Source organism: Tupaia chinensis, unplaced genomic scaffold, assembly GCF_000334495.1.
Source record: "Tupaia chinensis unplaced genomic scaffold, TupChi_1.0 Scaffold000133_1, whole genome shotgun sequence".
Taxonomy (NCBI): Eukaryota; Metazoa; Chordata; class Mammalia; order Scandentia; family Tupaiidae; genus Tupaia; species Tupaia belangeri.
Genome location: NW_006159602.1, coordinates 2,179,177 through 2,204,152, shown reverse-complemented (window position 1 = coordinate 2,204,152; position 24,976 = coordinate 2,179,177). Strand labels below are relative to the sequence as shown.

The 24,976-nt window shown below is 39.7% G+C and overlaps 1 protein-coding gene across 1 annotated transcript in view; it reads left to right on the top strand.

The window, feature by feature from the left end:
* KIAA0586 (KIAA0586 ortholog) overlaps window positions 1–24,976 on the top strand; it is a gene marked incomplete in the record, with an annotated part of 153,236 nt that overhangs the window by 3,013 nt on the left and 125,247 nt on the right. The window contains 5 exon segments of the mRNA XM_027770433.1: window positions 1,585–1,651; window positions 5,328–5,397; window positions 16,678–16,852; window positions 17,849–18,070; window positions 21,186–21,339. Coding sequence (XP_027626234.1) covers window positions 1,585–1,651; window positions 5,328–5,397; window positions 16,678–16,852; window positions 17,849–18,070; window positions 21,186–21,339 — 688 coding nt within the window.

Here is a 24,976-nt window from a genome sequence, read left to right as displayed (position 1 = left end):
TAGAGACAGAAAGTGAGAAATCACCCCCCAGTGGGGATGGTCACGCTGCAATCCCTTCTCCTCCATTCTTCTCTCGGAATCTTGGGCACGCACGCACACACGCCCGGCGTGAGTTCTAAGCCACCGGGTCTGGGACGTGAACCGCGGTCGAATACGTGGGAGTCCAGCATCATAGCCATTACGCTAACTGCTGGTTCCCCCAGTGTGATTTTTAAGCTGGGCCCAGCATTTGAATTGTGGTTAGCCATGTGGGAGTCTAGTGCCTTAAACACCATGCCACTTGCTGCAATCCCTTCTCCTCCATTCTTCTCTCGGAATCTTGGGCACGCACGCACACACGCCCGGCGTGAGTTCTAAGCCACCGGGTCTGGGACGTGAACCGCGGTCGAATACGTGGGAGTCCAGCATCATAGCCATTACGCTAACTGCTGGTCCCCATGCTGTTTATAACCGGTAGAATTAAAAATGTTTTTATGTGAATTGATTTTTTCCTAGAAACTCTTCTTAAAAGATAATTATTGGGGAACCAGCAGTTAGCGTAATGGCTATGTCGTTGGACTCCCACGTAGTCGACCGTGGTTCGCGTCCCGGACCCAGTGGCTTAAAACTCACGCCGGGTGCGTGTGCGTGCGTGCCCAAGATCCTGAGAGGAGAATGGAGGAGAAGGGATTGCGGCGTGGCCATCCCTCCTGGGGGGTGATTTCTCGCTTTCTGTCTCTATGTTTCTCTCTGTCTGGTGAGCGAACGTGCCCTGAAGCGAAAACCTCTCCAAAAATAAAAAAATAAAAAATAAATTAAAAAAAGATGATTATTTTATTTAATTTTATTTATCATCTTTATTATTTTTTAAATTTGACCACAGAGTGAGTGAATGCGGAAAAGCAAGCTGGCAGGTCCAGGACTTGAACCTTGGTCAACCCTGTGGAAGTCCAGTGCCTTAACCACCATACTACTTACTGTCCATTTTTCCTAGAAACTTTTAAAAAAATAATTATTTAATTTTTAAAAAAGAATTATTGTTTATTTTTTGAAAATTTATTCATTCATTTATGTTTTTAATTTTACCAGAGGGAGAGAGAGCAAGAGAGAGAGAAAGCAAGCCACCAGGTCCAGGACTTGAACCATGGTCAGCCATGTGGGAGTGTCCAGCACCTTAACCACCACTCCACCTGCTGGTCCCTAGAATTACTTAATTTTATTTATTAATGCATTTATTTAAATTTGGCCATAGAGAGATATACACAGAGAGAGGGAGGCAATGGGAAAAAGCAAGCTACCAGGTCTACGACTTGAACTGTGGTTGGCCATGTGGGAGTCTCAAATCAGGATTTGAGTCTGAATCTCAGTGCCACATTTGCTGTTCATTTATTCACTCACTTGTATGACAGTGCATTACTTCCTCATCAAATCTTTGAGTAGCTTCAAAGTACCTAGGCGTTTGGTGGTGCTTGGAACAAAAAATATAATAAGACACACAGTCCCACCTTTCTAGAATACAGTAGTCACTAGATGGTAAATGGACTTGGTAAGTAATAAATCATAAAGCTTTTTTAGCCTCTCACTTTTTTATTTTGTATCTCAAAGGATTTTTCTAAAGATGTTGCAGTACAAGAGGTATCTTTGGATAAAAGAGAAGAGAGCAGACAAAAAGGTAAAAGAATATAAATTCATTTTTTGAAAGAATTATTATATTCAACTTTATTTATTTATTTTAGTTTGACCAGAGAGGGACAGATGAAGAGAGAGAGGCAAAGTGAGAAAGCAAAGCCGCCAGGTCTAGGACTCGAACTGTAGTGGACCATGTGGGAGTCCAGCACCCTTAACCACCACACCTCCTGCTGGTCCTATTTTTTAAATTTTATTGTGGGAAAATATACCTAATATAAAATTTACCATTTTAATAATTTTTAATAGTTTACAAATATTTATTCAATTTTATTTATTATTATTGTTCAAATTTGCTATAAATTTAAATTTATAATTTAAATGTATGCTCACCAGAGAGAGATAGGGAGAGAGAGAGGGAAAGTGAGAAAGTAACCTGCCAGCTCCAGGACTTGAACCATGGTGGGCCATGTGGGAGTCCAGCACCTCAACCATCTTACTACCTGCTGGCTCTCATCCCATTGTGTTTTTCAGGCCATTAGGGCTCTCATTCAAGTTGTAGTCAGCTATGTGGTATCTAGCTTACTGTTCATGGTGCTTAACTGCTGTACGGAAGAACTGGCCCTTAACCGTTGTTTTTTTTTTTTTTTTTTTTGCTATAGGGTGCATGTACTTGCTGGAAAGAAAGAGACAGAAAGAGAGAGAGAGCGAAAAAAAAACAGTGAGAAATCACTCTGTAGGGGGATGACAGTGCCACAATCCCTTCTACATTCTCCTTTCTGGATTTTGGGCATAATCACACATGTTCCCAGTATGTTTTTCTCTCTCTCTTTCTTTCTTTCTTCCTTCCTTCCTTCCTTCCTTCCTTCCTTCCTTCCTTCCTTCCTTCCTTTCTTTCTTCCTTCCTTTCTTCCTTTCCTTTCCTTTCCTTTCCTTTCCTTTCCTTTCCTTTCCTTTCCCCTTCCTTTCTTTCTTCCTTCCTTTCTTCCTTTCCTTTCCTTTCCTTTCCTTTCCTTTCCTTTCCTTTCCTTTCCTTTCCTTCTTTCTTTCTTAAAAGAATTATTTTATTTAACTGTATTTGTTTATTTAATTTGAACAGAGAGGGACAGAGTGTGAGAGAGAGAGTGAGAGAAAGTTAGAAAGCAAGCTGCCTGGTCTGAACCGTGCTTGGCCGTGTGGCAGTCCAGCACCATTAACCATGCCACCTGCTGGCCCCGCCAGTGTGTTTTTCAAGCCACCATGTCCAGGACTGGAACTGCATAGTCAGCCATGTGGGTTAGGGCCGCCTTAACTACCACACCACCTGTCTGGGCTCGACCATTTTAAAATATGTATTAAGAATATATTATTATTCATCAAGTACATTCATATTGTGATGCAACCATCAACATTGGCCACCTCCAGAACTTTTCACTGCCCCCAAATCAAAACTGTACCTATTCAACGTTTCCGTCCTCTCAGCCTTTGGCAAACCTTTCCCAAGTTTTGTCTGTGAATTTGACCTGGCACCTCATATTAGTAGAATTATCCAGTATTTGACTTGATTAGCTTATTTCACCTGGCTTAATGCCTTCAGGATTCACCACGTTGTAGCATGTGTCAAGAATTTCCTTTGTAAGGGTAGAATTAATTTTTTTTGTTTTTGTGCTCACGGGAGAAAGACAGAGGAAAAGTGAGAAATCACTCCCTGTGGGAATGGGCATGCAACAGTCCATACTAATCTTGGGATTTAGGGCACACATGCACAGCGTGTTTTTTCGGCCTCTGGGTCCAGGACTCTTAACTGTGGAGTCAACCATATGGGATCCAGCACTTCTTTTTTTTTTAAGGGAGATTTTTGCTGTGCACTCACCTGGAGAGAAAGAGAAATAGAAAGTGAGAAATCACCCCCCAGCGGGGATGATCGTGCCACAGTCCCTTCTCCTCCATTCTCCTCTCAGGATTTTGGACACACACGTATACATGCCCGATGTGTTTTAAGCCGCCAGGTCTGGGACTCAAACTGTGATTGACTACATGGAAGTCCAGACACGTAACCATTACACAATTGGCTAGTCCTATGGGATCCAGCGCCTTAACCACCATTGCCACCTGCTGGCCACTAGAACTGATTTTTAAATATTCATTCAACAATATTATAATTTTACTTATTATTTCACTTTTAATTAGTTTTTACTTCCAAACTGAGCTAGTAATAGAATCTCTAAAATTCAGAAAAGGTTTACAATCATAAAGATTATTTTGGTATTACCAACCTACTGCATAGTTTGATATTAGATATCTGTTTATCAATTCTAAATCCAGATTTTAAATGGTCTTTGGTAAAATAATTAAAAATGTGCCTTGGGACCAGCAGTTAGCGTAATGGCTATGTCGCTAGACTCCCACGTAGTCGACTGCGGTTCACGTCCTGGACCCAGTGGCTTAAAACTCAAGCCGGGCGCGTGTGCGTGCGTGCCCAAGATCCCGAGAGGAGAACAGAGGAGAAGGGATTATGGCGTGACCATCCCCCCTGGGGGGTGATTTCTCGCTTTCTGTCTCTATGTCTCTCTCTGTCTGTCTGGCAAGCGCATGTGCCGTATAGTGAAAACCTCTCCAAAAAAAAAAAATGTGCCTTGAAAAGTTTTATTTAATGGCAACTTAAAAAGCAGCTGGTTTTATATTATTCTAAGCAGTTTTCTCTTTAGAATTTGGGCAAATGTTTCCTATTTGGGCATAGGGTTTTTTTTTTTTTTTAAATAATTATTCATTGGACTTTGTTATTATTTTTTAACCCAACCAGAGAGCGACAGAGAGAGAAAGGAAAAGTGAGAAAGCAAACCACCGGGTCTGGGACTCAAACCACAGCAGTCTCGGCCATGTGGGAGTCCAGGGCCTCAGCTACCACACCACCTGCCAACCCTTGTGGCCACAGTTTTTTTTTTTTTTTTTTTTTTTTTAATGCAATTTTTTTCCCTAGAGTCTAGGGATATGACTGTAATTATTACTTGGTCACTTAATTTGTTCCTTGCTTTTTTATTGCCTTTTTAAAGTGAAAAGCCCTGGGATCAGCAGATGGCAAAATGGTTATGTCTCTAAGACTCTCACATGGTTGACCACGGTTCAACTACGGTCCTGAACCCAGCAGTTTAAAACTCACGCTGGGTGTGTGTGTGCCCAAAATCCCCGAGGTGAATGGAGGAGAAGGGGTTGTGGCATGGCCATTCCCCTTAGAGGGGTGATTTCTTGCTTTTTGTCCTTCTGTATCGCCGGTGAGCACATGAGCCCTATAGCAATAATGTCTCTCTGAAGAAAAAATGTGAAAAATCTTATTGTTGAATTTCTAAGCATTCTTTTTTATTATTATTTTTAATTTAATTTATTTATTTTATTTAGATTTTTCTTCTATGGGGTGTGTGTGGCTCACCTGAAAGAGACAGAGGGATAAGGAATGTGAGAAATCACCCCCCAGGGGGATGGCCACACCACAGTCCCTTCTCCTCCATTTTCCTTTTGGACTTTGGGCACACATGCATATGCACCTGGTATGTGTTTCAGACTGCTGGTTCTGGGACTCAAGATACAAAGTCAGTCATGTGGGATCCAGCACCTTAACTACCATGCTACTTGCTGTCCCCTAAGCATTCTTTTAGTTAAAAAGTGTGTCTTTTTTTAGTAAGTAGCTTGTTAAAATTGAATACATTTTCAGGAATCTGAAGTTTATTTTTGTCTTGATTTTGCAGCGAATGACATCTTTATTTCTCAGTATGCCATGGGACAGAAAGATGCTCTAAGAACAGTTTTAAAGCAAAAGTAAGTTTTATTTACAAGAAATAGTTTGATAATGTCTTGTGTTTAAATATTTTCATTAATACTATGGACAAATACATAGTGCATAATGTTATGTATAAAGCATTTCTCGTGTTGTTGGCACACATAAAGTACTCCATAGCTGACAGAAATTATTTTTATTTTTATAGAAGAGGTACTATTCCTTTTTTTTAAAAGGATTATTTATTCATTCATTCCTTTTTTTGTTTTTTTTTTTAATTTGACCAGAGAGAGACAGAGACAGAGAGGGAAAGTGAGAAGGCAAGCCACCAGGTCAAGGACTCAGACCATGGTTGGCCATATGGGAGTGTCCAACACCTTAACCACCATGCCACCAGCTGACCCCTGAAGAGGTACTATTCTAAGCACTGTAGTACACTAACTTGCTTTTTGAAGTTAAAAAGAAACTGAAGAGAAGGGATTGCGATTTGACCATTCCCCGTGGGGAGTGCTTTCTTACTTTCTCTCCATATAAAAAGAGGACATGACAGATTTAGGGGAGGTAAAAACAAGTATTAAAAATATTATGCACTTGTGTGCTACAAATTTAGATGTCTAAATGAAGTAAACTCACCAAGCACAACCATAGAACTAGAGGATTCTTTTATTCATTGCATATGTGAAAGAGAGAGACTTGACTCAGTGTCATTTTATGATGCTAACCTAGCCAAACACCAAAACCTAACAATTAACTTCAGAAGAGCTATTTTTGTTTATGCTATGTAATTTTTAAAAAGTTCGGAATAAAATAATTACATCTAATGTTGTAATAGCTAATTAAAAAAAGATATTTAAGTTATTGGCAAATTATGCGTAAATCCTATTCCCATCATTTTTCTCTCTTCTTTCAGCCTAGATTATTTTCCTCAGTGTTATCATCCCTAGACAAGTAGTTATTGCTGGCTTCCACTCTAGGATGAAAGATGCATGAGATTAAAGTCTAGTTTCTCACTGTCTTCCCAGTGCCTGGAACAGATTCTGGGAGGTAATCAGGGCCCAGTTTTTTTTTTTTTTTTTTTTTTTTTAATGCAATTTTTTTCCCTAGAGTCTAGGGATATGACTGTAATTATTACTTGGTCACTTAATTTGTTCCTTGCTTTTTTATTGCCTTTTTAAAGTGAAAAGCCCTGGGATCAGCAGATGGCAAAATGGTTATGTCTCTAAGACTCTCACATGGTTGACCACGGTTCAACTACGGTCCTGAACCCAGCAGTTTAAAACTCACGCTGGGTGTGTGTGTGCCCAAAATCCCCGAGGTGAATGGAGGAGAAGGGGTTGTGGCATGGCCATTCCCCTTAGAGGGGTGATTTCTTGCTTTTTGTCCTTCTGTATCGCCGGTGAGCACATGAGCCCTATAGCAATAATGTCTCTCTGAAGAAAAAATGTGAAAAATCTTATTGTTGAATTTCTAAGCATTCTTTTTTATTATTATTTTTAATTTAATTTATTTATTTTATTTAGATTTTTCTTCTATGGGGTGTGTGTGGCTCACCTGAAAGAGACAGAGGGATAAGGAATGTGAGAAATCACCCCCCAGGGGGATGGCCACACCACAGTCCCTTCTCCTCCATTTTCCTTTTGGACTTTGGGCACACATGCATATGCACCTGGTATGTGTTTCAGACTGCTGGTTCTGGGACTCAAGATACAAAGTCAGTCATGTGGGATCCAGCACCTTAACTACCATGCTACTTGCTGTCCCCTAAGCATTCTTTTAGTTAAAAAGTGTGTCTTTTTTTAGTAAGTAGCTTGTTAAAATTGAATACATTTTCAGGAATCTGAAGTTTATTTTTGTCTTGATTTTGCAGCGAATGACATCTTTATTTCTCAGTATGCCATGGGACAGAAAGATGCTCTAAGAACAGTTTTAAAGCAAAAGTAAGTTTTATTTACAAGAAATAGTTTGATAATGTCTTGTGTTTAAATATTTTCATTAATACTATGGACAAATACATAGTGCATAATGTTATGTATAAAGCATTTCTCGTGTTGTTGGCACACATAAAGTACTCCATAGCTGACAGAAATTATTTTTATTTTTATAGAAGAGGTACTATTCCTTTTTTTTAAAAGGATTATTTATTCATTCATTCCTTTTTTTGTTTTTTTTTTTAATTTGACCAGAGAGAGACAGAGACAGAGAGGGAAAGTGAGAAGGCAAGCCACCAGGTCAAGGACTCAGACCATGGTTGGCCATATGGGAGTGTCCAACACCTTAACCACCATGCCACCAGCTGACCCCTGAAGAGGTACTATTCTAAGCACTGTAGTACACTAACTTGCTTTTTGAAGTTAAAAAGAAACTGAAGAGAAGGGATTGCGATTTGACCATTCCCCGTGGGGAGTGCTTTCTTACTTTCTCTCCATATAAAAAGAGGACATGACAGATTTAGGGGAGGTAAAAACAAGTATTAAAAATATTATGCACTTGTGTGCTACAAATTTAGATGTCTAAATGAAGTAAACTCACCAAGCACAACCATAGAACTAGAGGATTCTTTTATTCATTGCATATGTGAAAGAGAGAGACTTGACTCAGTGTCATTTTATGATGCTAACCTAGCCAAACACCAAAACCTAACAATTAACTTCAGAAGAGCTATTTTTGTTTATGCTATGTAATTTTTAAAAAGTTCGGAATAAAATAATTACATCTAATGTTGTAATAGCTAATTAAAAAAAGATATTTAAGTTATTGGCAAATTATGCTTTATTATATGTTAAAAGATTAACACACAATAATTTTAGCTCAGGAATACAGCATTGTTTCACAATAATATGAATTTCTAATATATTGGGTTTTCAGAAAAGTCATAACTCATTTTTGCTTAGAAAAATATAGAAAAATACATCATGACTTTCCAGTGACCCAGTATCACTTGCACCAGGCACTGTTCTCTGTAGTTTTTTCTTTTTTTAAGTTTTTTTTTAAGTTTTTTTTTTTCCTTTCCTTCTTTCATGAGTGAGAAAGAAAGAGACAGAGACAAACAACACATCCTACACAGTCTTGATGCCATGGTCTGTCCCTATCTAGCCCTGGGCCATGGGCACAAACATGCCTGGAATGTTCAGGGAGATCTCTGACTGAAGACCCGGAACCTTCCCATGTGTGTTAACTTCGCAGAGTGTGCATTTTACCACAGCACCATTGTCTGGGCCATGTTCTCTGCCCTTCTCATATACTACTGATCTTTGGAAAAAACCTGGCATGTCTAACAGTGTTACATATTAACAGTAATGTTAATGTTTCCATATTACAAATAAGGTATAGAGTGGTTTTTTAAGATACCCAGGCAGTCTGGCTCAAGTTAGTTTTATTATCTGTTGCTTCATTTTAATAATTCATGATCTATTTATGTCATTTGACCAAACAGACTATATAGCATAAGCACATCTGATCAAATTTAATAGAATTTCATGCCCATTTTTTTCCTTACCGTACCATGCACAAACTCACAAACCATTTTTAAATTAAGAATAGACTATTGCCTTCTTTAAAGTGGTTAGACTGGTTGGGTGAGAGTGAAAAGAAATATGACTTAGGGCTGAACTCTGGGGAGAAGCACACAGTTATGGAGATATGCGGAGAAAGCAAGGTAGCTTCTAAAAACCATTCAGAAAGTTTGTAGTAGGGGAGCATGATGTTAACAAAGTTGAGGAAAGTTTGATAATGCTACTCAGAGGTTAAAAAAAGGTAAGTTCTAAAAAAAAAAAATGTCCACTGGGACCAGCAAATAGCATAATGGTTACATTGCTGGACTCTCACGTAGTCGACCATGGTTTGAGTCCCGGACCCAGTGGCTTAAAACTCATGCCAGGCGCGTGTGCGTGCGTGCCCAAGATCCCGAGAGGAGAATGGAGGAGAAGGGATTGCGGCGTGACCATCCCCCCTGGGGGGTGATTTCTCGCTTTCTGTCTCTGTCTCTCTGGCGAGCACATGTGCCCTGTAGTGAAAATCTCTCTTCAAAATAAGACAAAAAGAAAACAAAAAGCTCACACTGGGTGTGTGTGCGTATGTGCCCAATATCCCAGAGGAGAATGGAGGAGAAGGGATTGTGGTGTGGCCATCCCCCTGGAAGGTAATTTCTCACTTCTATCTATCTCTCCAGCGAGTGCCCATGCCCTATAGCAAAAAAAAAAAAAAAAAAAAAAATGTCCATTCACTTGAACAAAAATTATGAGTGACCTTGGTAGGAGCAGTTGCAGTGCAGTATTTGGTTATTTAATGGATTTAAGAGTGGAAAAAAAAAAAATGACAGGCCCAGACTCAGTAGCACAGGTGGTAGGACTTGTGCCTTTGCTGCATGACTGGAGCCACATGGGAGGTCCAGGTTAAGGTCTTGGGTTGCTCTGTGCACACAGGGTACGTGGGTTGGGAGGCTAGGGGCAGAATCGCAGCATTGTGAAACCCTGTCAAGGGTACCTGTCTCTGTCTCTCTCATACATATAAAAGAAAAAAATTCCAAAAAAAAAAGACTAGCAGTAATAATTGCTTCTGAATAAGAGTGTTTTATACATTTTTTCAGTTCTTTATACTTAGGAGCTCTTTATATTTACTATATTGAGTATTATTAGTTTCATAATTGTAAAAAATAAAATTTAAAAGCCTATGAAGAAGCTTATATCAGACCTTATAATGTTATTTCTTGTTGGTCGAGGGTGAGTCACTTTCAAACCTTAGAGGAATATTTAAAAAAAAAAATGGATATCTGAGGTAAGTTTTCTTGGTGGACCCCTGGATTGGTTAAATATATATTGAGCACCTGCCATGTCTCTTTTGTCAGTTGAAGTTTGGTATAAAAGAAATATTCTTCTCCCTGCTTACACCTTAATTAGGGAGAAAATATGTTCATATATGGAGATGAGTGACTGATTATATTCAATGTATTACTTTTTAATTTCTTTTTTTTGGAGAGATTTTTGCTACAGGGCACATGCACTTGCTGGACAGACAGAAAGACAGAAAGTAAGAAATCACCTGCTGGGGGGATGACCCCTCTGTAATCTCTTCTCTTCCAGTCTCCTCTCGGGATTTTGGGCATGCACGCACACGCACGCAGAGTGGCTTTTAAGTCACCAGGTCCAGGACTTGAGCCACAGTCAACTACATGAGAGTCCAGTATCGTAACCATTACACCATCTACTGGTCCCACATTCAGTGTGTTATTAAATTGTTCTGTACAGACATTTAAACCATGGGATGGCTGATTATCAAGTCTCAGTTGTGTAGTATGGGCAGTAAATGCAAAAAGAATGAAGGGAGGGACCAGCAGACGGCATAATGGGTACATTACTGGACTCACTTATTTGACTGTGGTTCAAGTCTTGGACCCTGCAGCTTAAAAACCACGCTGGGCACATGTGTGTGCATGTCCAAGATCCCAAGAAGAGGATAGAGGAGAGGGGATTACAGTGTGTCAACCCCCCCAGAGGGTGGTTTCTTGCTTTCTGTCTCTGGCAAGTGCAAGTGTCCTATAGCAAAATCTCTCTCTCTAAAAAAGAAAGAAAGAAAGAAAGAAGGGAGAGGTCAAGGGGAAGTATTTTGAGGACAGTCTTATCACAAGGGATAAGACTTGCCTTGCATCTTAAAGGAGAAGGTCATAATAAATCGAGTGGAAGATGGTCGAGAGAACAGAGTTTGATAAAGCATGCCGGGGGACCAGCAGTTAGCGTAATGGCTGTGTTGTTGGACTCCCATGTAGTCGTCTGCTGTTCGAGTCCTGGACCTGGTGGCTTAAACTCACGCTGGTATGTGTGCATGTGTGCCCAAGATCCCGAGAGGAGAATGGAGGACAAGGGATTGCAGCATGGCCATCCCTCCTGGGGGGTGATTTCACACTTTCTGTCTCTCTATCTTTCCGGCAAGCACACGCGAAAAACCTCTATAGCAAAAACCTCTCAAAAAAGAAAAAAAAAAAAACAACAAAAAACCTGTAGGAACCAGCAGATGGCTTAATTGCTGGACTCCCACATGGTCGACCACAATTTGAGTCCTGGACCCAGCAGCTTAAAACTCATGCTGGACACGCGTGTATGTGTGTGCTCCAAGTCTCTAGAGGAGAATGGAAGAGAAGGGTTTGCAGCATGACCATTCTCCCTGGAGGGTGAATTCTTGCTTTCTGTCTCTCTGTTTCTCTGTCACTCTGGCAAGCGCACATACCCTATAGCAAAAAATCTCTCTCTTAAAAGAAAAGGGAAATGCAAAAGCAGTTAGCTGTAGGCATGGCACAGTGCCTACAGTCAGTGATGACAGCAGTGAGATTCAGAGAGAGATTGTTCTGTGTAGTAATGGAAGTGTGTATTGGAAGGTAGGGCAGGGCCAGAGTATAGAGTGTGTGGAAAAACTAACAGGAAATTTGCCTATTCAGTTGTTTATACAGAACACTTAGAGATTTTTGAATGGTGGTGACAGGTGTGGGAAGTACTTCAGTAAGAAAAAGCTGGAAGGATGGAATAATTGGTAGCAGGTAATGAAGTTTTGTAGCAGAGAAGGATGAATAAGGCTGAAGCGCTAATCTGAGAGAGAAGGAGCCCTGGTGTCCTAGGATGATTTCTTGGAATTGGGCCCTAACTCTGCCACTTACTAGCTCTGTGACTTCCATTACTGTAAATCCTGTAACCTCTGTGGGTCTCAGTTTCCTCATCTGAAAAAGTAGGAGATTAGAATAGAGGACCCATAGGGTCCTCCCATCTCTACAATTTTAAGTCACCAGGTCCAGGACTTGAGCCACAGTCAACTACATGAGAGTCCAGTATCGTAACCATTACACCATCTACTGGTCCCACATTCAGTGTGTTATTAAATTGTTCTGTACAGACATTTAAACCATGGGATGGCTGATTATCAAGTCTCAGTTGTGTAGTATGGGCAGTAAATGCAAAAAGAATGAAGGGAGGGACCAGCAGACGGCATAATGGGTACATTACTGGACTCACTTATTTGACTGTGGTTCAAGTCTTGGACCCTGCAGCTTAAAAACCACGCTGGGCACATGTGTGTGCATGTCCAAGATCCCAAGAAGAGGATAGAGGAGAAGGGATTACAGTGTGGCCATCCCCCCAGAGGGTGGTTTCTTGCTTTCTGTCTCTGGCAAGTGCAAGTGTCCTATAGCAAAATCTCTCTCTCTAAAAAAGAAAGAAAGAAAGAAAGAAGGGAGAGGTCAAGGGGAAGTATTTTGAGGACAGTCTTATCACAAGGGATAAGACTTGCCTTGCATCTTAAAGGAGAAGGTCATAATAAATCGAGTGGAAGATGGTCGAGAGAACAGAGTTTGATAAAGCATGCCGGGGGACCAGCAGTTAGCGTAATGGCTGTGTTGTTGGACTCCCATGTAGTCGTCTGCTGTTCGAGTCCTGGACCTGGTGGCTTAAACTCACGCTGGTATGTGTGCATGTGTGCCCAAGATCCCGAGAGGAGAATGGAGGACAAGGGATTGCAGCATGGCCATCCCTCCTGGGGGGTGATTTCACACTTTCTGTCTCTCTATCTTTCCGGCAAGCACACGCGAAAAACCTCTATAGCAAAAACCTCTCAAAAAAGAAAAAAAAAAAAAACAACAAAAAACCTGTAGGAACCAGCAGATGGCTTAATTGCTGGACTCCCACATGGTCGACCACAATTTGAGTCCTGGACCCAGCAGCTTAAAACTCATGCTGGACACGCGTGTATGTGTGTGCTCCAAGTCTCTAGAGGAGAATGGAAGAGAAGGGTTTGCAGCATGACCATTCTCCCTGGAGGGTGAATTCTTGCTTTCTGTCTCTCTGTTTCTCTGTCACTCTGGCAAGCGCACATACCCTATAGCAAAAAATCTCTCTCTTAAAAGAAAAGGGAAATGCAAAAGCAGTTAGCTGTAGGCATGGCACAGTGCCTACAGTCAGTGATGACAGCAGTGAGATTCAGAGAGAGATTGTTCTGTGTAGTAATGGAAGTGTGTATTGGAAGGTAGGGCAGGGCCAGAGTATAGAGTGTGTGGAAAAACTAACAGGAAATTTGCCTATTCAGTTGTTTATACAGAACACTTAGAGATTTTTGAATGGTGGTGACAGGTGTGGGAAGTACTTCAGTAAGAAAAAGCTGGAAGGATGGAATAATTGGTAGCAGGTAATGAAGTTTTGTAGCAGAGAAGGATGAATAAGGCTGAAGCGCTAATCTGAGAGAGAAGGAGCCCTGGTGTCCTAGGATGATTTCTTGGAATTGGGCCCTAACTCTGCCACTTACTAGCTCTGTGACTTCCATTACTGTAAATCCTGTAACCTCTGTGGGTCTCAGTTTCCTCATCTGAAAAAGTAGGAGATTAGAATAGAGGACCCATAGGGTCCTCCCATCTCTACAATTCTGTGACACTCTTCATGTAATTATGATGAAATAATGGACAAAACTGGATGATTCTTGGGTTTGGAGGTTAAGCAGAGCAGTCAAGGTGACTTCAGACTTTGCGACTGAGAGAAAAGATGCTGCCCTTAGTAGAAATGGAGAAATATCAAAGAAGAGTAAGTTTAAGGGTTCTACGCTGACTTTAAAATGAAAGAGAAAACCCAGGAGGTAGAGGTGGAGTGTGTTCCTGCTATTCTTAGTTAGACGTGCCTAGGGATTCTGTAGTTTTGTCGATGACTGCTTTCATTAGTTTTTTATTGATGTCAAAAACAGAGCAAAATTGGCCAGCCTTCTCCCACCTCTTTGGTATTTTGTTAAATACCTTTTGTAAATACGTATCTATTTGCCAGACTCATTTTTAGTACAGGTTGTTTAATAATGTGTTTCCTGCCCATTTAAATAAACTGGGTGATGCTTATTAGTTACATTTAAATGACCTAGAATTTAAAACTTTTCTTTTTTTTAGATTTTTGCCATAAAGTGTACTCTCTCACCAGAGAGAGAAAGGAGGGAGAGGAAAAGTGATAAATCAGTTCCCAAGGGGATGCCCATGTTTCAATCCCATCTCCTCCATTCTTCTCTCAGGATTCTGTGCACATGTGCATACGCTGCGTGTTTTTCAAGCCATGGGGTCCAGTACTCGAACACCTTAAACGTAATATCACCCGTTGGCTCCCAGGAAATTTATTTCAGTAGTTTTAATAATCCCTCTTGGAGACACTATGCTGACTAAGTAAGCCAGGCACAGAAAGGCAAGCACTGCATAATCTCATTTATATGTGAATCTGGAAAAGTGGAGATTATAAAAGCAGAGAGCAGAATGGCAGTTGCTAGGTGTGAGGGAATGAGGATATGTTGGCCAAAGGATGCAGTTTCAGTTAGACGGGTGAGACTGGGGGTGGAGATGCATTGTACAGCATGGTGACTGGAGCTACTGTATACTTGAAAATTGCAAGAGAGGGACCAGCAGTTGGCATAATGGCTATGTCGCTGGACTCCCATGTAGTCGACTGCGGTTTGTGTCCTGGACCCGGTGGCTTAAAACTCATGCTGGGCGTTGGGGACCAGCAGTTAGTGTAATGGCTATATCGCTGGACTCCCATGTAGTCAACCGCGGTTCAAGTCCCGGACCCAGTGGCTTAAACTCACGCCGGGCGCATGTGTGTGCATGCCCAAGATTCCGAGAGGAGAATGGAGGAGAAGGGACTGTGGCGTGGCCATCCCCACTGGAGAGGTGATTTCTCAATTTCTGTCTCTCTGTCTCTCTCTGTCTTTCTGGTGAGTGCACATGCCCTATAGCAAAAACCTCTCCAAAAAAAAAAAAAAAGAAAGAAAAAAAATTGCAAGAGAGTAGATCCTAAATGTTCTCATCACAAAGTGAGTTGATGGGTGTGTTAATAGCTTGACTGTGGTAATCACTTCACAATATGTACATATATCAAAACATTATATTGTATAATATCAATGTATACAATTATTTGTCCATTGTACCTCAAAAAAGGGAGGGAAAAAAATCACAATCAATAATACAATTCTGTGCTGGCCTGTAGCCTGTACATTGAGAGCAGGCTCTCATATGTGGCTAACTGTGGTTTGAATCCTGGCTCTGACAGCTTGAGAAAACGCTGGGCATGGGGCCAGCAGGCGACATAGTCAGTAAGGCACTGGATTCCCACATGGTCGACCACAGTTTGAGTTCTGGATTCAGTGACTTAAAACTCACACTGGGCACATGTGCATGTCTGCTCAAAAATCCTGAGGGGAGAAGGGATTGCAGTGTCACCCCCTGGGGGGGGGTGACTTCTCACTTTCTGTCTCTTTGGAGAGTACATGTGCCCTTTAGCAAAAATCTCTCAAAAGAAATTCCCAGAAAACACTGGGCACATGTGTGTACCCAAGATCCTGATAGGATGGAGAAATAGAAGAAAAATGTTTGTGACATGACCATTCACATACCCTCTGGCAATAAAAAAAAAAAGAAAGTAATATAGTTCTTATAAAATATAATTATGGAGTAAAATTAGCAATGACTTAAAAACAGCAACAGTCTCTCCTGGGTTGTCTGCCTTTGGGAGTAATACTTGGTATTCAAATTCTTTTTTTTTTTTTTGGAGAGATTTTCGCTATAGGGCGCATGCACTCGCCAGACAGACAGAGAGAGACATAGAGACAGAAAGCGAGAAATCACCCTCCAGGGGGGATGGTCATGCTGCAATCCCTTCTCCTCCATTCTCCTCTTGGGACCTTGGGCATTCACGCACACGCGCCCGGCGTGAGTTTTAAGCCATCGGGTCCGGGATGAGAACTGTGGTCGACTACATGGGAGTCCAGCGACATAGCCATTACACTAACTGCTGGTTCCTGGTATTTGATTTCTTAGAGCTTTTTCTGCATACTTTAGATGTGTGCTTCTTGATTATATATTTTTATATTTGTGCCCATGCCTTTTTCATGCATGTAAGTCTTATTTTTTGAAATAACATCTCTGCCTTCAAGGAATGAACATATTTCTTTAGTCTTTAGTGACCTGAGTTTTAATAAATTTTGTTACCATAATGACCTTGCTTGATAGATGGTTTAATTTTTTAAGTTACTTTATTTAACTTTATTTACTTTTTTTTAAATTTGATCAGAGAGGGACAGAGCAAGAGCAAGAGCAAGAGAGAGGGAAAGCGAGAAAGTAAGCTGCCACATTCAGGAGTCAAACTACGGTCAGCCCGTGGGAATCCAGTGTGCTTAACCACCACGCCACCTGCCAGCCGTACAAAGTGATTTAATTTTAAAAAGAATCATGAAAACTCCCTTTAGCAGATTACCACTTTATGGTATTTCTTGAAATGGTTTACTGTAGCTTACTAAATATATTTTTGTTCCTTTTTTATGTACAGAGCTCAAAGCATGCCTGTTTTTAAAGAAGTAAAGGTACACCTTTTAGAAGATGCAGGAACAGAAAAGGACGCTGTCACTCAGGAGGCCAGAATTTCACCCAGTGGAATTGACTCAGCTACCACTGTGGCTGCAGCTACTGCTGCTGCCATCGCCACAGCAGCTCCACTCATAAAAGTATTTTATTATCTTCATATATTCATATCTACTTTGTGAAATATAAATTTATTAAAAACTGATTTTTGTAAATGGTTGTGTTCAACTGTGAACAATGGGTGTTCTGTTCCTCTCAGTTTGAAAGACTGGTCCTATTTGTGGTTGTGCATTATGTCTCAGGAGTGGTGAAAATTACCCCACGTCGCTGTGACGGCACTAGTGAATCCAGGACTTGCCCAGCTGTAGCACCTGAAGTCCCACATCCTGAGAAACCACCTGGTCCTGGGCAACCCAGATATCTTTATTTGAGAGCTGGAGGGAACTTTAGAAGTTGTTTGTGCTTAGACTGTCAGCTGGAAATTGGAGAAGCAGAGAAACAGGTCAGAGTAGGCACAAGATTCTAGAGCGACAGGTGTCGGAGCCCCGACGAGAACACAAGGCTGCCGATGTAAACCAGCCTTACCTTAGTGAGGTATCAAGAGCCGCTTTGTTTTGCTTTCCTTCTTTTTAGTTTTCATTTACGTATCTTATTTCTGGCATTATAAAATTCTCTGTGGACTCAGGTGTGGTGATGCACGTGGGAAGGTTGCCAGTGAGCTGTGGCTTAGGCCACAGAGGTCGGGGTTCAGTTCCTGGCCCAACTTACACTTGTGGAGCTAGCTAACTGGGAGACTGGGCAGGATAGTAGCATGTAACCCTATCAACTGTTTTTCTCCCTTTCTGTTTCTTTCCCTCCCTGACTTTTTCTCTTGCTTTCCCCCTCTTGCTAGCTCTGTCTTAAACAAAATTCTGTGTGGCAAATTTGATATAATCTTTTTTATGAGAGGATGCATTTACCTAAAGATAGCTATTTCCTGCCTTTTAGTTTGTGACTTTGAGAATAAAAGTATTAAATCAGTTTGATTAAAGCCTCTAATTGATCATTTCTTAATAACAATTGCTTTGAATAATCATTCTAGTGATTTTCTGGTATCATTCCATAACTTGAAATGTATTTTGTTACTTTTATTGTCTTAGGTGCAGAGTGATTTGGAAGCGAAAGTCAATTCTGTTGCAGAATTACTTAATAAGTTACAGGAGACCGATAAACACTTACAACGAGTTACAGAGCAGCAAACAAGCATTCAGAATAAGCATGAGAAACTACATTGTCATGATCATGAAAAACAAATGAATGTGTTTATGGAGCAGCATATTAGGCATCTTGAAAAATTACAGCAACAACAAATAGATATTCAGGTATCTGTAATAAAACTCATTTTGTGATCTTAATCACTTGAACCTCTAAGCTCATATTCTTTGATAATCACAATTAGTATTCATTGACAATTACAATTACTCATTAGATTGTAAGTTTTAGTTCTTTTTAAAAATTATTTAATTTTATTTATTATTATTATTTTTAATTTGACCTGAAAGCAAGAGAAAGAGAAAGTGCGAAAACAAACTGTAAGGTCCAGGAGTTGAACTATGGTTGGCCATGTGGGAGTCTAGCGCCTTAACCACCACCCCACCTGCCAGCCCCTTAAGTTTTAGTTTTTAAATCATGGTTTTGCTTGTTCTTCATTTTTACCCTCTATGTGGAGAACTTTGCATCTTCTAGTGCAAATGCTACTAGTTCTGTGCAGTCTTCACTATGGATGGCTTTTCTGGTTTTTTTGTAGTTATTTTTGTTCATGCCATCTTTTTTTTTTTTTTTCTTTTCTTTTTTTAAATTTGCTTCAAGGCATATGTGCTCACTGAAAAGAGAGAGAGAAAGAGAGAGCAGGAAAGTGAGAAATCACCAACAGGGGATGGCCACCTTGCAATCCCTTCTCCTCCATTCTTTTCCTAGGAGAAGGTTCTGGCCATGTACCACACATGCGCTGTGTGTCCTTCAAGCTGTTGGATCTGGGACTCAAACTGAGCAGCCAACCATGTGGGACCCAGGTGCATCAACCACCATGCTACCAGTCAGCCCTGGTCATGTCATTTTTAAAACACTTAGATCATGTCGCTATTGTTTACATCAGTGGTTCTTAGCCTAGGGATGTGTGTGAGAATTACATGGACAGCTTTGTAAAAGCATGCATATGGGCCCCTCAGCGGTTTTGAGACAGTAGGCCTGGGAATCGGAACGATCTCTAATGATTCTGATTGACTCCTTGGATGAGAACACCTAGTTTACATGTTTGTTTTGCATTTAATTCATTAGAAGAATAAACTTCTTTTTCTGTTTCTTTTGAGTGTGAGGCTATTCTAAAAAGAATTATCTTCACAAGGAGCTAACAGCATAGTTTTTTGTTTTGGAATTTCTAGCTCCTTGAACACTACCTATACTTTTTTTCTTCTTCTTCTTCTTTTAAAGAAGTGATGAGCATCATAAATGAAATGGTTTTAATTTGCTTCTTTTTTGATAATTTACAATTTTTGTTTGTTTGTTTTTAGTTTTTTGCTATAAAGTGTATGCACTTACTGGACAGGGACAGAGAGAAGAGTGAGAAATCACCCCCCCCCAGGGGTAATGGCCATGCTGTAATTCCTTCTTTTCCATACTTCTTTCAGGATTTGGGGCCCAGACGTGTGATTTTCAGTCTGCCAGGTTCTGGACTTGAGCTGCAGTTGGCCATGTGGTATCAAGTACCTTAGTAACTATGTCACCTGTTGGCCCTCTAATGTGTAAATTTAAAATTTTTATTTAATTTTTGTAATTTACAATTTTTAAACTTTGAAAAATTATATTAAAACATAACATTCAGGGGTTAGCAGGTGATGTGATGATTAAGGCGCTAGGTTCCACATGACTGACTCTGCAGTTCAAGTCGTATACCTGGTGGGTTGAAAAACATGCTGGGTACATGTATGTGCATGCCTGAAATCTCAAGAGGAGAATGGAAGACAAAGGGATTGTAGTGTGGTCATCCCCTCTGGGGGATCCTCTCTCTGTCTCTCTCTGGGGAGTACATGTGCCATATAGCGAAAACCTAAAAAATAAAAGCAAACTCATAGCATTCACAAGAGTGTACAAAAGTAAGGTCATCATCATTGACAGTGTGCTGTCATTTTCAAGACCTTTTACTAGGCCTTGTCTTGAGCTTTTCAGGTGACTGAATAGTATTTTTATGGAATGATTATACAAAGTAGAGTTTTATCAGCTTTACTGGTTTTAGACTTTATATGTGTGACAGGAATTGAGGGTGCCATTTAGTGGGAGGCCAGAGCCAAATCTATGAGTGCTGGTGCCCAACCTGTAAATGACTTGACTTCTTCGAGTTGTGATTTCTTTACCTAGAACATTTTGTTGTTATTCTGGATAAAATGAAATGACACATTTTGAAAGCACATTCGTTTCATAAGGAGAGGATCCTTCTTAATCCGAGTGTCTGCCTGCCATCTATCCATCCATTCATCCATCCTTCTACACTAACTGCATAACCTACTAACTTTCCAGTTTTGAGAGAGTCAGATCTTTGCTATTTTCAGAGAAAGCTGAAGCATTTGTAACATATGAGGTATATAAATCTTTATAGGCTTTTCTTTGCGTGGCACAAAACTCTTCTGAAATTGCTTTTATTAAGATACTTATACATTCCAGATAGTAAATAGTACTAAAAACTCCGTTGTCATAATTTCCATTTATATGTAAATGCATGTATTATTACTGCTACTAAATGTGTCTACTATTCATTAGAATGCTTACTGTCTTTGATTTTTATAATTTTACTTCAAATGAAATCTTACCTTCGAAGCCATAAAGGATGATATCTGTTGGGTTTAAATTCCCTGGTTGACATAGAGGTTTAAGGCAAGAGCCTTTCCTTTTTGGTTCTCCTAGCCTGCTGTGGTGGCCACTAAGCCATCAATAAAGTAGAAGGGAAGACATTGAAGTTTATTGGGTCAGTGGAAAAGTCATGACGTATTTTTCTGTTTTTCCATGCAAAAATGTGTCATGACTGTCCCTACGACCCATTAGGAAATCATTAATCATTAAGGAAAATGATTAAAGTCACACAGAAGAGTCAGTCTTAACCCAAGTCTTTGATACGCGAAAGAGAGAGTGAGAGAAAGAAAACACCCCTCCCCAACTCCACCCCAGAGGAATGGCCATGACACAGTCCCTTCTCTTCTAGGATTGGGCATGCAGTCCTATGGGCCTTGTGTGTCTTTTAAGCTGTTCAGTCCAGGACTCAGTCTGTGCTGTTGAACTTGCAGGATCCAGCCACCTGAACTACCACGCCACTGGCTGGTCCCTATTTTCTTTGTTTATTAAATGTAATACAATTTTTTCAGGTTCTCTAATAAATTTCAATATATTTTACCATCTAATTTTTTCAAATGATATTTGACATTAATAAAAAAATTTTATGTCTTTTAGACTCATTTTATTAGTGCTGCACTCAAGACTAGCAGTTTTCAGCCTGCTCGTGAGCCCTCTTTAAGAGCAGTGGAAAAGTATTCTGTAAAACCAGAGCATCCTAATCTTGGTAACAGTAATCTGTCTTCACATAACACATTCGCCTCCAAACAAGGTACAATATGTAGTCCCTCTATAAATAGAAAATGCCAGCTATGAATTTGTTGTTGTTGTTCTGTATGAGTTGAAAATTAATTTACTAAGTGGTAGGAGTGTTTGTTTTATAGAATTTATTTGTAAGGGATTTTGTTTCATAAAATTTGTTCATCTTTAAAGAATTATTTAATTTTATTTATTATTACTTACATTTGCTATAGGGCCTGTGCACTCATCTGAGAGAGAGAGAGAAAGGGAGAAAGTAAGCCTCCTGGTCTGAGACTTGAACTGTAGTCGGCCATGTGGGAGTCTACCCGTTAACGACCACGCCTCCTGCTGGCTCTACCCTGCCTTTTTTTTTTTTTTTGAAAGATTGTTCATTGTTCATTGCTATGAGACATGTGTGCTCACTGGAGAGACAGAGAGAGATGGAGATAGAGAAAGTAAGAAATCATTCCCTAGTGGAGCTGGACATGCTGCAGTCCCTTCTCCTCCATTGTGCTCTCTGGATTTCAGGCATGTGTGTACACATGCCACACTGTCATGAGTATCAAGCCACCGGGTCAGGACCTTAAACCTGTAGTTAGCCGTGTGAGAGTACAGCACCTTAATCACTATGTCACCTGCTGGCCTCAAAATTAGTTGTTTTTTTTAAGTTAAGTAAGTTTTAGATTATTTTGAAATGTGTTCAAATTATGAATCATGTCCCAATTCTTGGTTTAATTAATAATCTTCATAAATTTTCAGTAGTACTTTTAAGTTTAGAAAAACATTACTTCTCTAGTATCACATGTACTTGTAATAGATCAATTCTTCATTTCTCTGACAAACTGAGTATTTACATTTTTCTTGATTCTGTCAGGAGAGTACAATCCTAAACTATTTCCAAATATTTTCAATTAGTAATTCAGTTCTGCTTATCTTAATAGAATTTTAAAATTCTTTATGCTAACCTATAATATATAGGTTATTTGTTAAATTTTTGGAATTTAAAGTAAGTAAATGTGTTTCCAAATTATTGATATTTGAATAATGAACTAAAGAAAATAAAGGGAATAGACTTTTAATGATACACAGATCCATGTAGTACAGTAGTTCCAGAATTTCATTTGTTAGAACATTGTTGGTGTACAGTATTAAAGATCCCTTATATTTGTAAGAGGCTTTACAGTTTGCAACAGCTGAGTGGTCCTTACAAAACTATTGTGAGGCAATATGAGTCAGTTTGTAAGCTGCGAAGAGAAAAATGAAGCACAGAAAATGTGTAACTTGCCTGCTCAGGGATACCTGGGCTGAGAGGGAGGATGCCAGAACTAGAGCCGGAGCTCATGTTTCACCGTGAGCCAGCCGCGTGCCTTCTATGGAAGAGGATATTTTTTTTTCTTACTTTATTCTGCAGAATTTACTACTTATAATTTTACTTATATTTTTAAATTAATTAATTTTTAAAAGGAATTATTTAATTGTATTTATTATTATTATTGTTATTTTAAAAATTTGCTACAGGGCACATGCACACACCAGAGAAAGGCAGACAGAGAGAGACAGAGAAAATGAGAAAGCAAGCTGCCAAGTCAGGGACTTGTACCGTGGATGGCCATGTGGGAGTCCAGCGCCTTAACCACCATGCCCCCTGCTGGCCTCTAATCTATGCTTTTTTAATGAGAGAGGGAGAGAGTTATTTTTAGCAAGGTATTGCCACCATCCTCCTACCCCAGCCTTCCAGTTAGCTGGAAACAACCTTTCTAGGTAAAGGTGAAAATGAACCTGTACCTGCCAGATAACCTCAGTCTCTGAGTAGTGACATCGTAGCAGTGTGTCTCACTTTGGCTGATATATATAATTATTTAATTAATTAATTGCCAGAGAGTACATGTGTTCTCCAGAGGGAAAAGGGAGAAGGTGCGTTTCCCAGTGGGACATGGTCATGCTGCAGTCCCTTCTCTTCTATTTTTCCATATTCTCAGAATCTGGGGCACACATATACTCTTGGTGTGTTTTTCAAGCAGCCAGGGCTGGGATTTGTACTGAGGTTGCCCATGTAGGATCTGTCTCTTTTAACCAGTAGGTTATAGAGCCACTGCTTAATTTTGTTTCTTTACATTTGGGTTTTAAATGTGAAAGAGTTTTATCAATTGTATACTGAATTTGTTTCTTTTTGTTCAAAGTTACAATGACAACAAAAAATATAAATTAAAAATTCAACAAAGGAGGCCAGCACATGGAGTAATGCTTACATCACTGGACTCCCATGTAGTTGACTGCAGTTCAAGTCCTGGACTTGGCAGCTTAAAACTCATGCTGGGTGTGTGTGGGTGCATGCTTCAAATCCCTAGAGGACAATGGAATAGGAGGGATTGGGGTATTGCCATCCCCCCTGGGGAATGATTTCTCACTTTCTTTCTCTCTGTCTTTCTGGCAAGTGCATGTGCCTTAAAGCAAAAATCTCTCTTAAAAAAAATTAACCAGAAAAGCATATTTTTCTGTAAGCATTTATCATTTTTATGTAGTTGTAATTATAGCATAAACATAATTTTATACTGCTTTCTTGCTACCATATAAAAATATTGCTAATGTTTTATGTAATTATCTTTATAATCTCAGTGTGTTTTCTTTGGTTCAGAGATTTTTGCTGAAAGGTGTGTGCACTCACTGGAGAGACAGAGAGGGATAGAGAGACAGAAAGTGAGAAATCACCCCCCCGGGAGGATGGCCACACCACAATCCCTTTTCCAGTCTCCTCTCAGGACGTTAGATATACCCAGCATATTTTAAGCCTCTGGGTCCAGGACTTGAACCGCAGTCAACTACTTGGGAGTCCAGCAATGTAATCATTACGCCAGCTGCTGGTCCCATAATTTTAGTTTTTGATAATTACAGGTCTCAGTGTAACTATTTTGCAGTTTATTTGACCATTTTCCTACTATTGGGCACTTAGTTGGGTTTTAAGTCTTTTTCCTTTATAAATAATACTGTTGAAAGATGTAAACACATATGTAGCATTTTCTTTCTCTTATGTTTATTTTTAGAATAAATTCCCAGAAGCGAGATTATTGGGTCAAAGTATCTAAGAATTTTAAGACTTCCTATACTTACTGACAAGAGGTTTATCAGTTTTCATTGCTGCAAGCAGTGTGTGGTTATGCCATTTTCATTATAGCTTTAATAATATTAAATATTATATTGATTCTTTTTTATTTTTTTAGAGAATTTTTTTTTGCCGTAGGGCTCATGCACTCACCAGAGAGAAAGAAAGCGAGAAACCAGCCCCCAGGGGGAGTGACCACACTGCAAATCCACCATTTTCCTCTTAGGATTTTAGGCACACATGTGTACACAACTGGCGTGTGTTTTAAGTCTTTGGGTCCTGGACTTGAACTGCAGTTGACCATGTGGGAATCCAGTGACATAACCATTACGCCATCTGCTGGTCAATATTATATTGATTCTTACTTACTAGTTATATGTTTAAAATATTTGTAGTCTTCATTTATCTTTCAAATTTTAGTGAGGATAAATATTTCTATATACGTGTTCATTTATGTGTTGTATATAATTTTGTTTTTTAAAGTATGGAGAAGAGTAATACCCTATAATGAAACTTTTTAAAAAATAAGTTTAATTTATTTATTTTATTTCCTATTAAAGTACCTTTA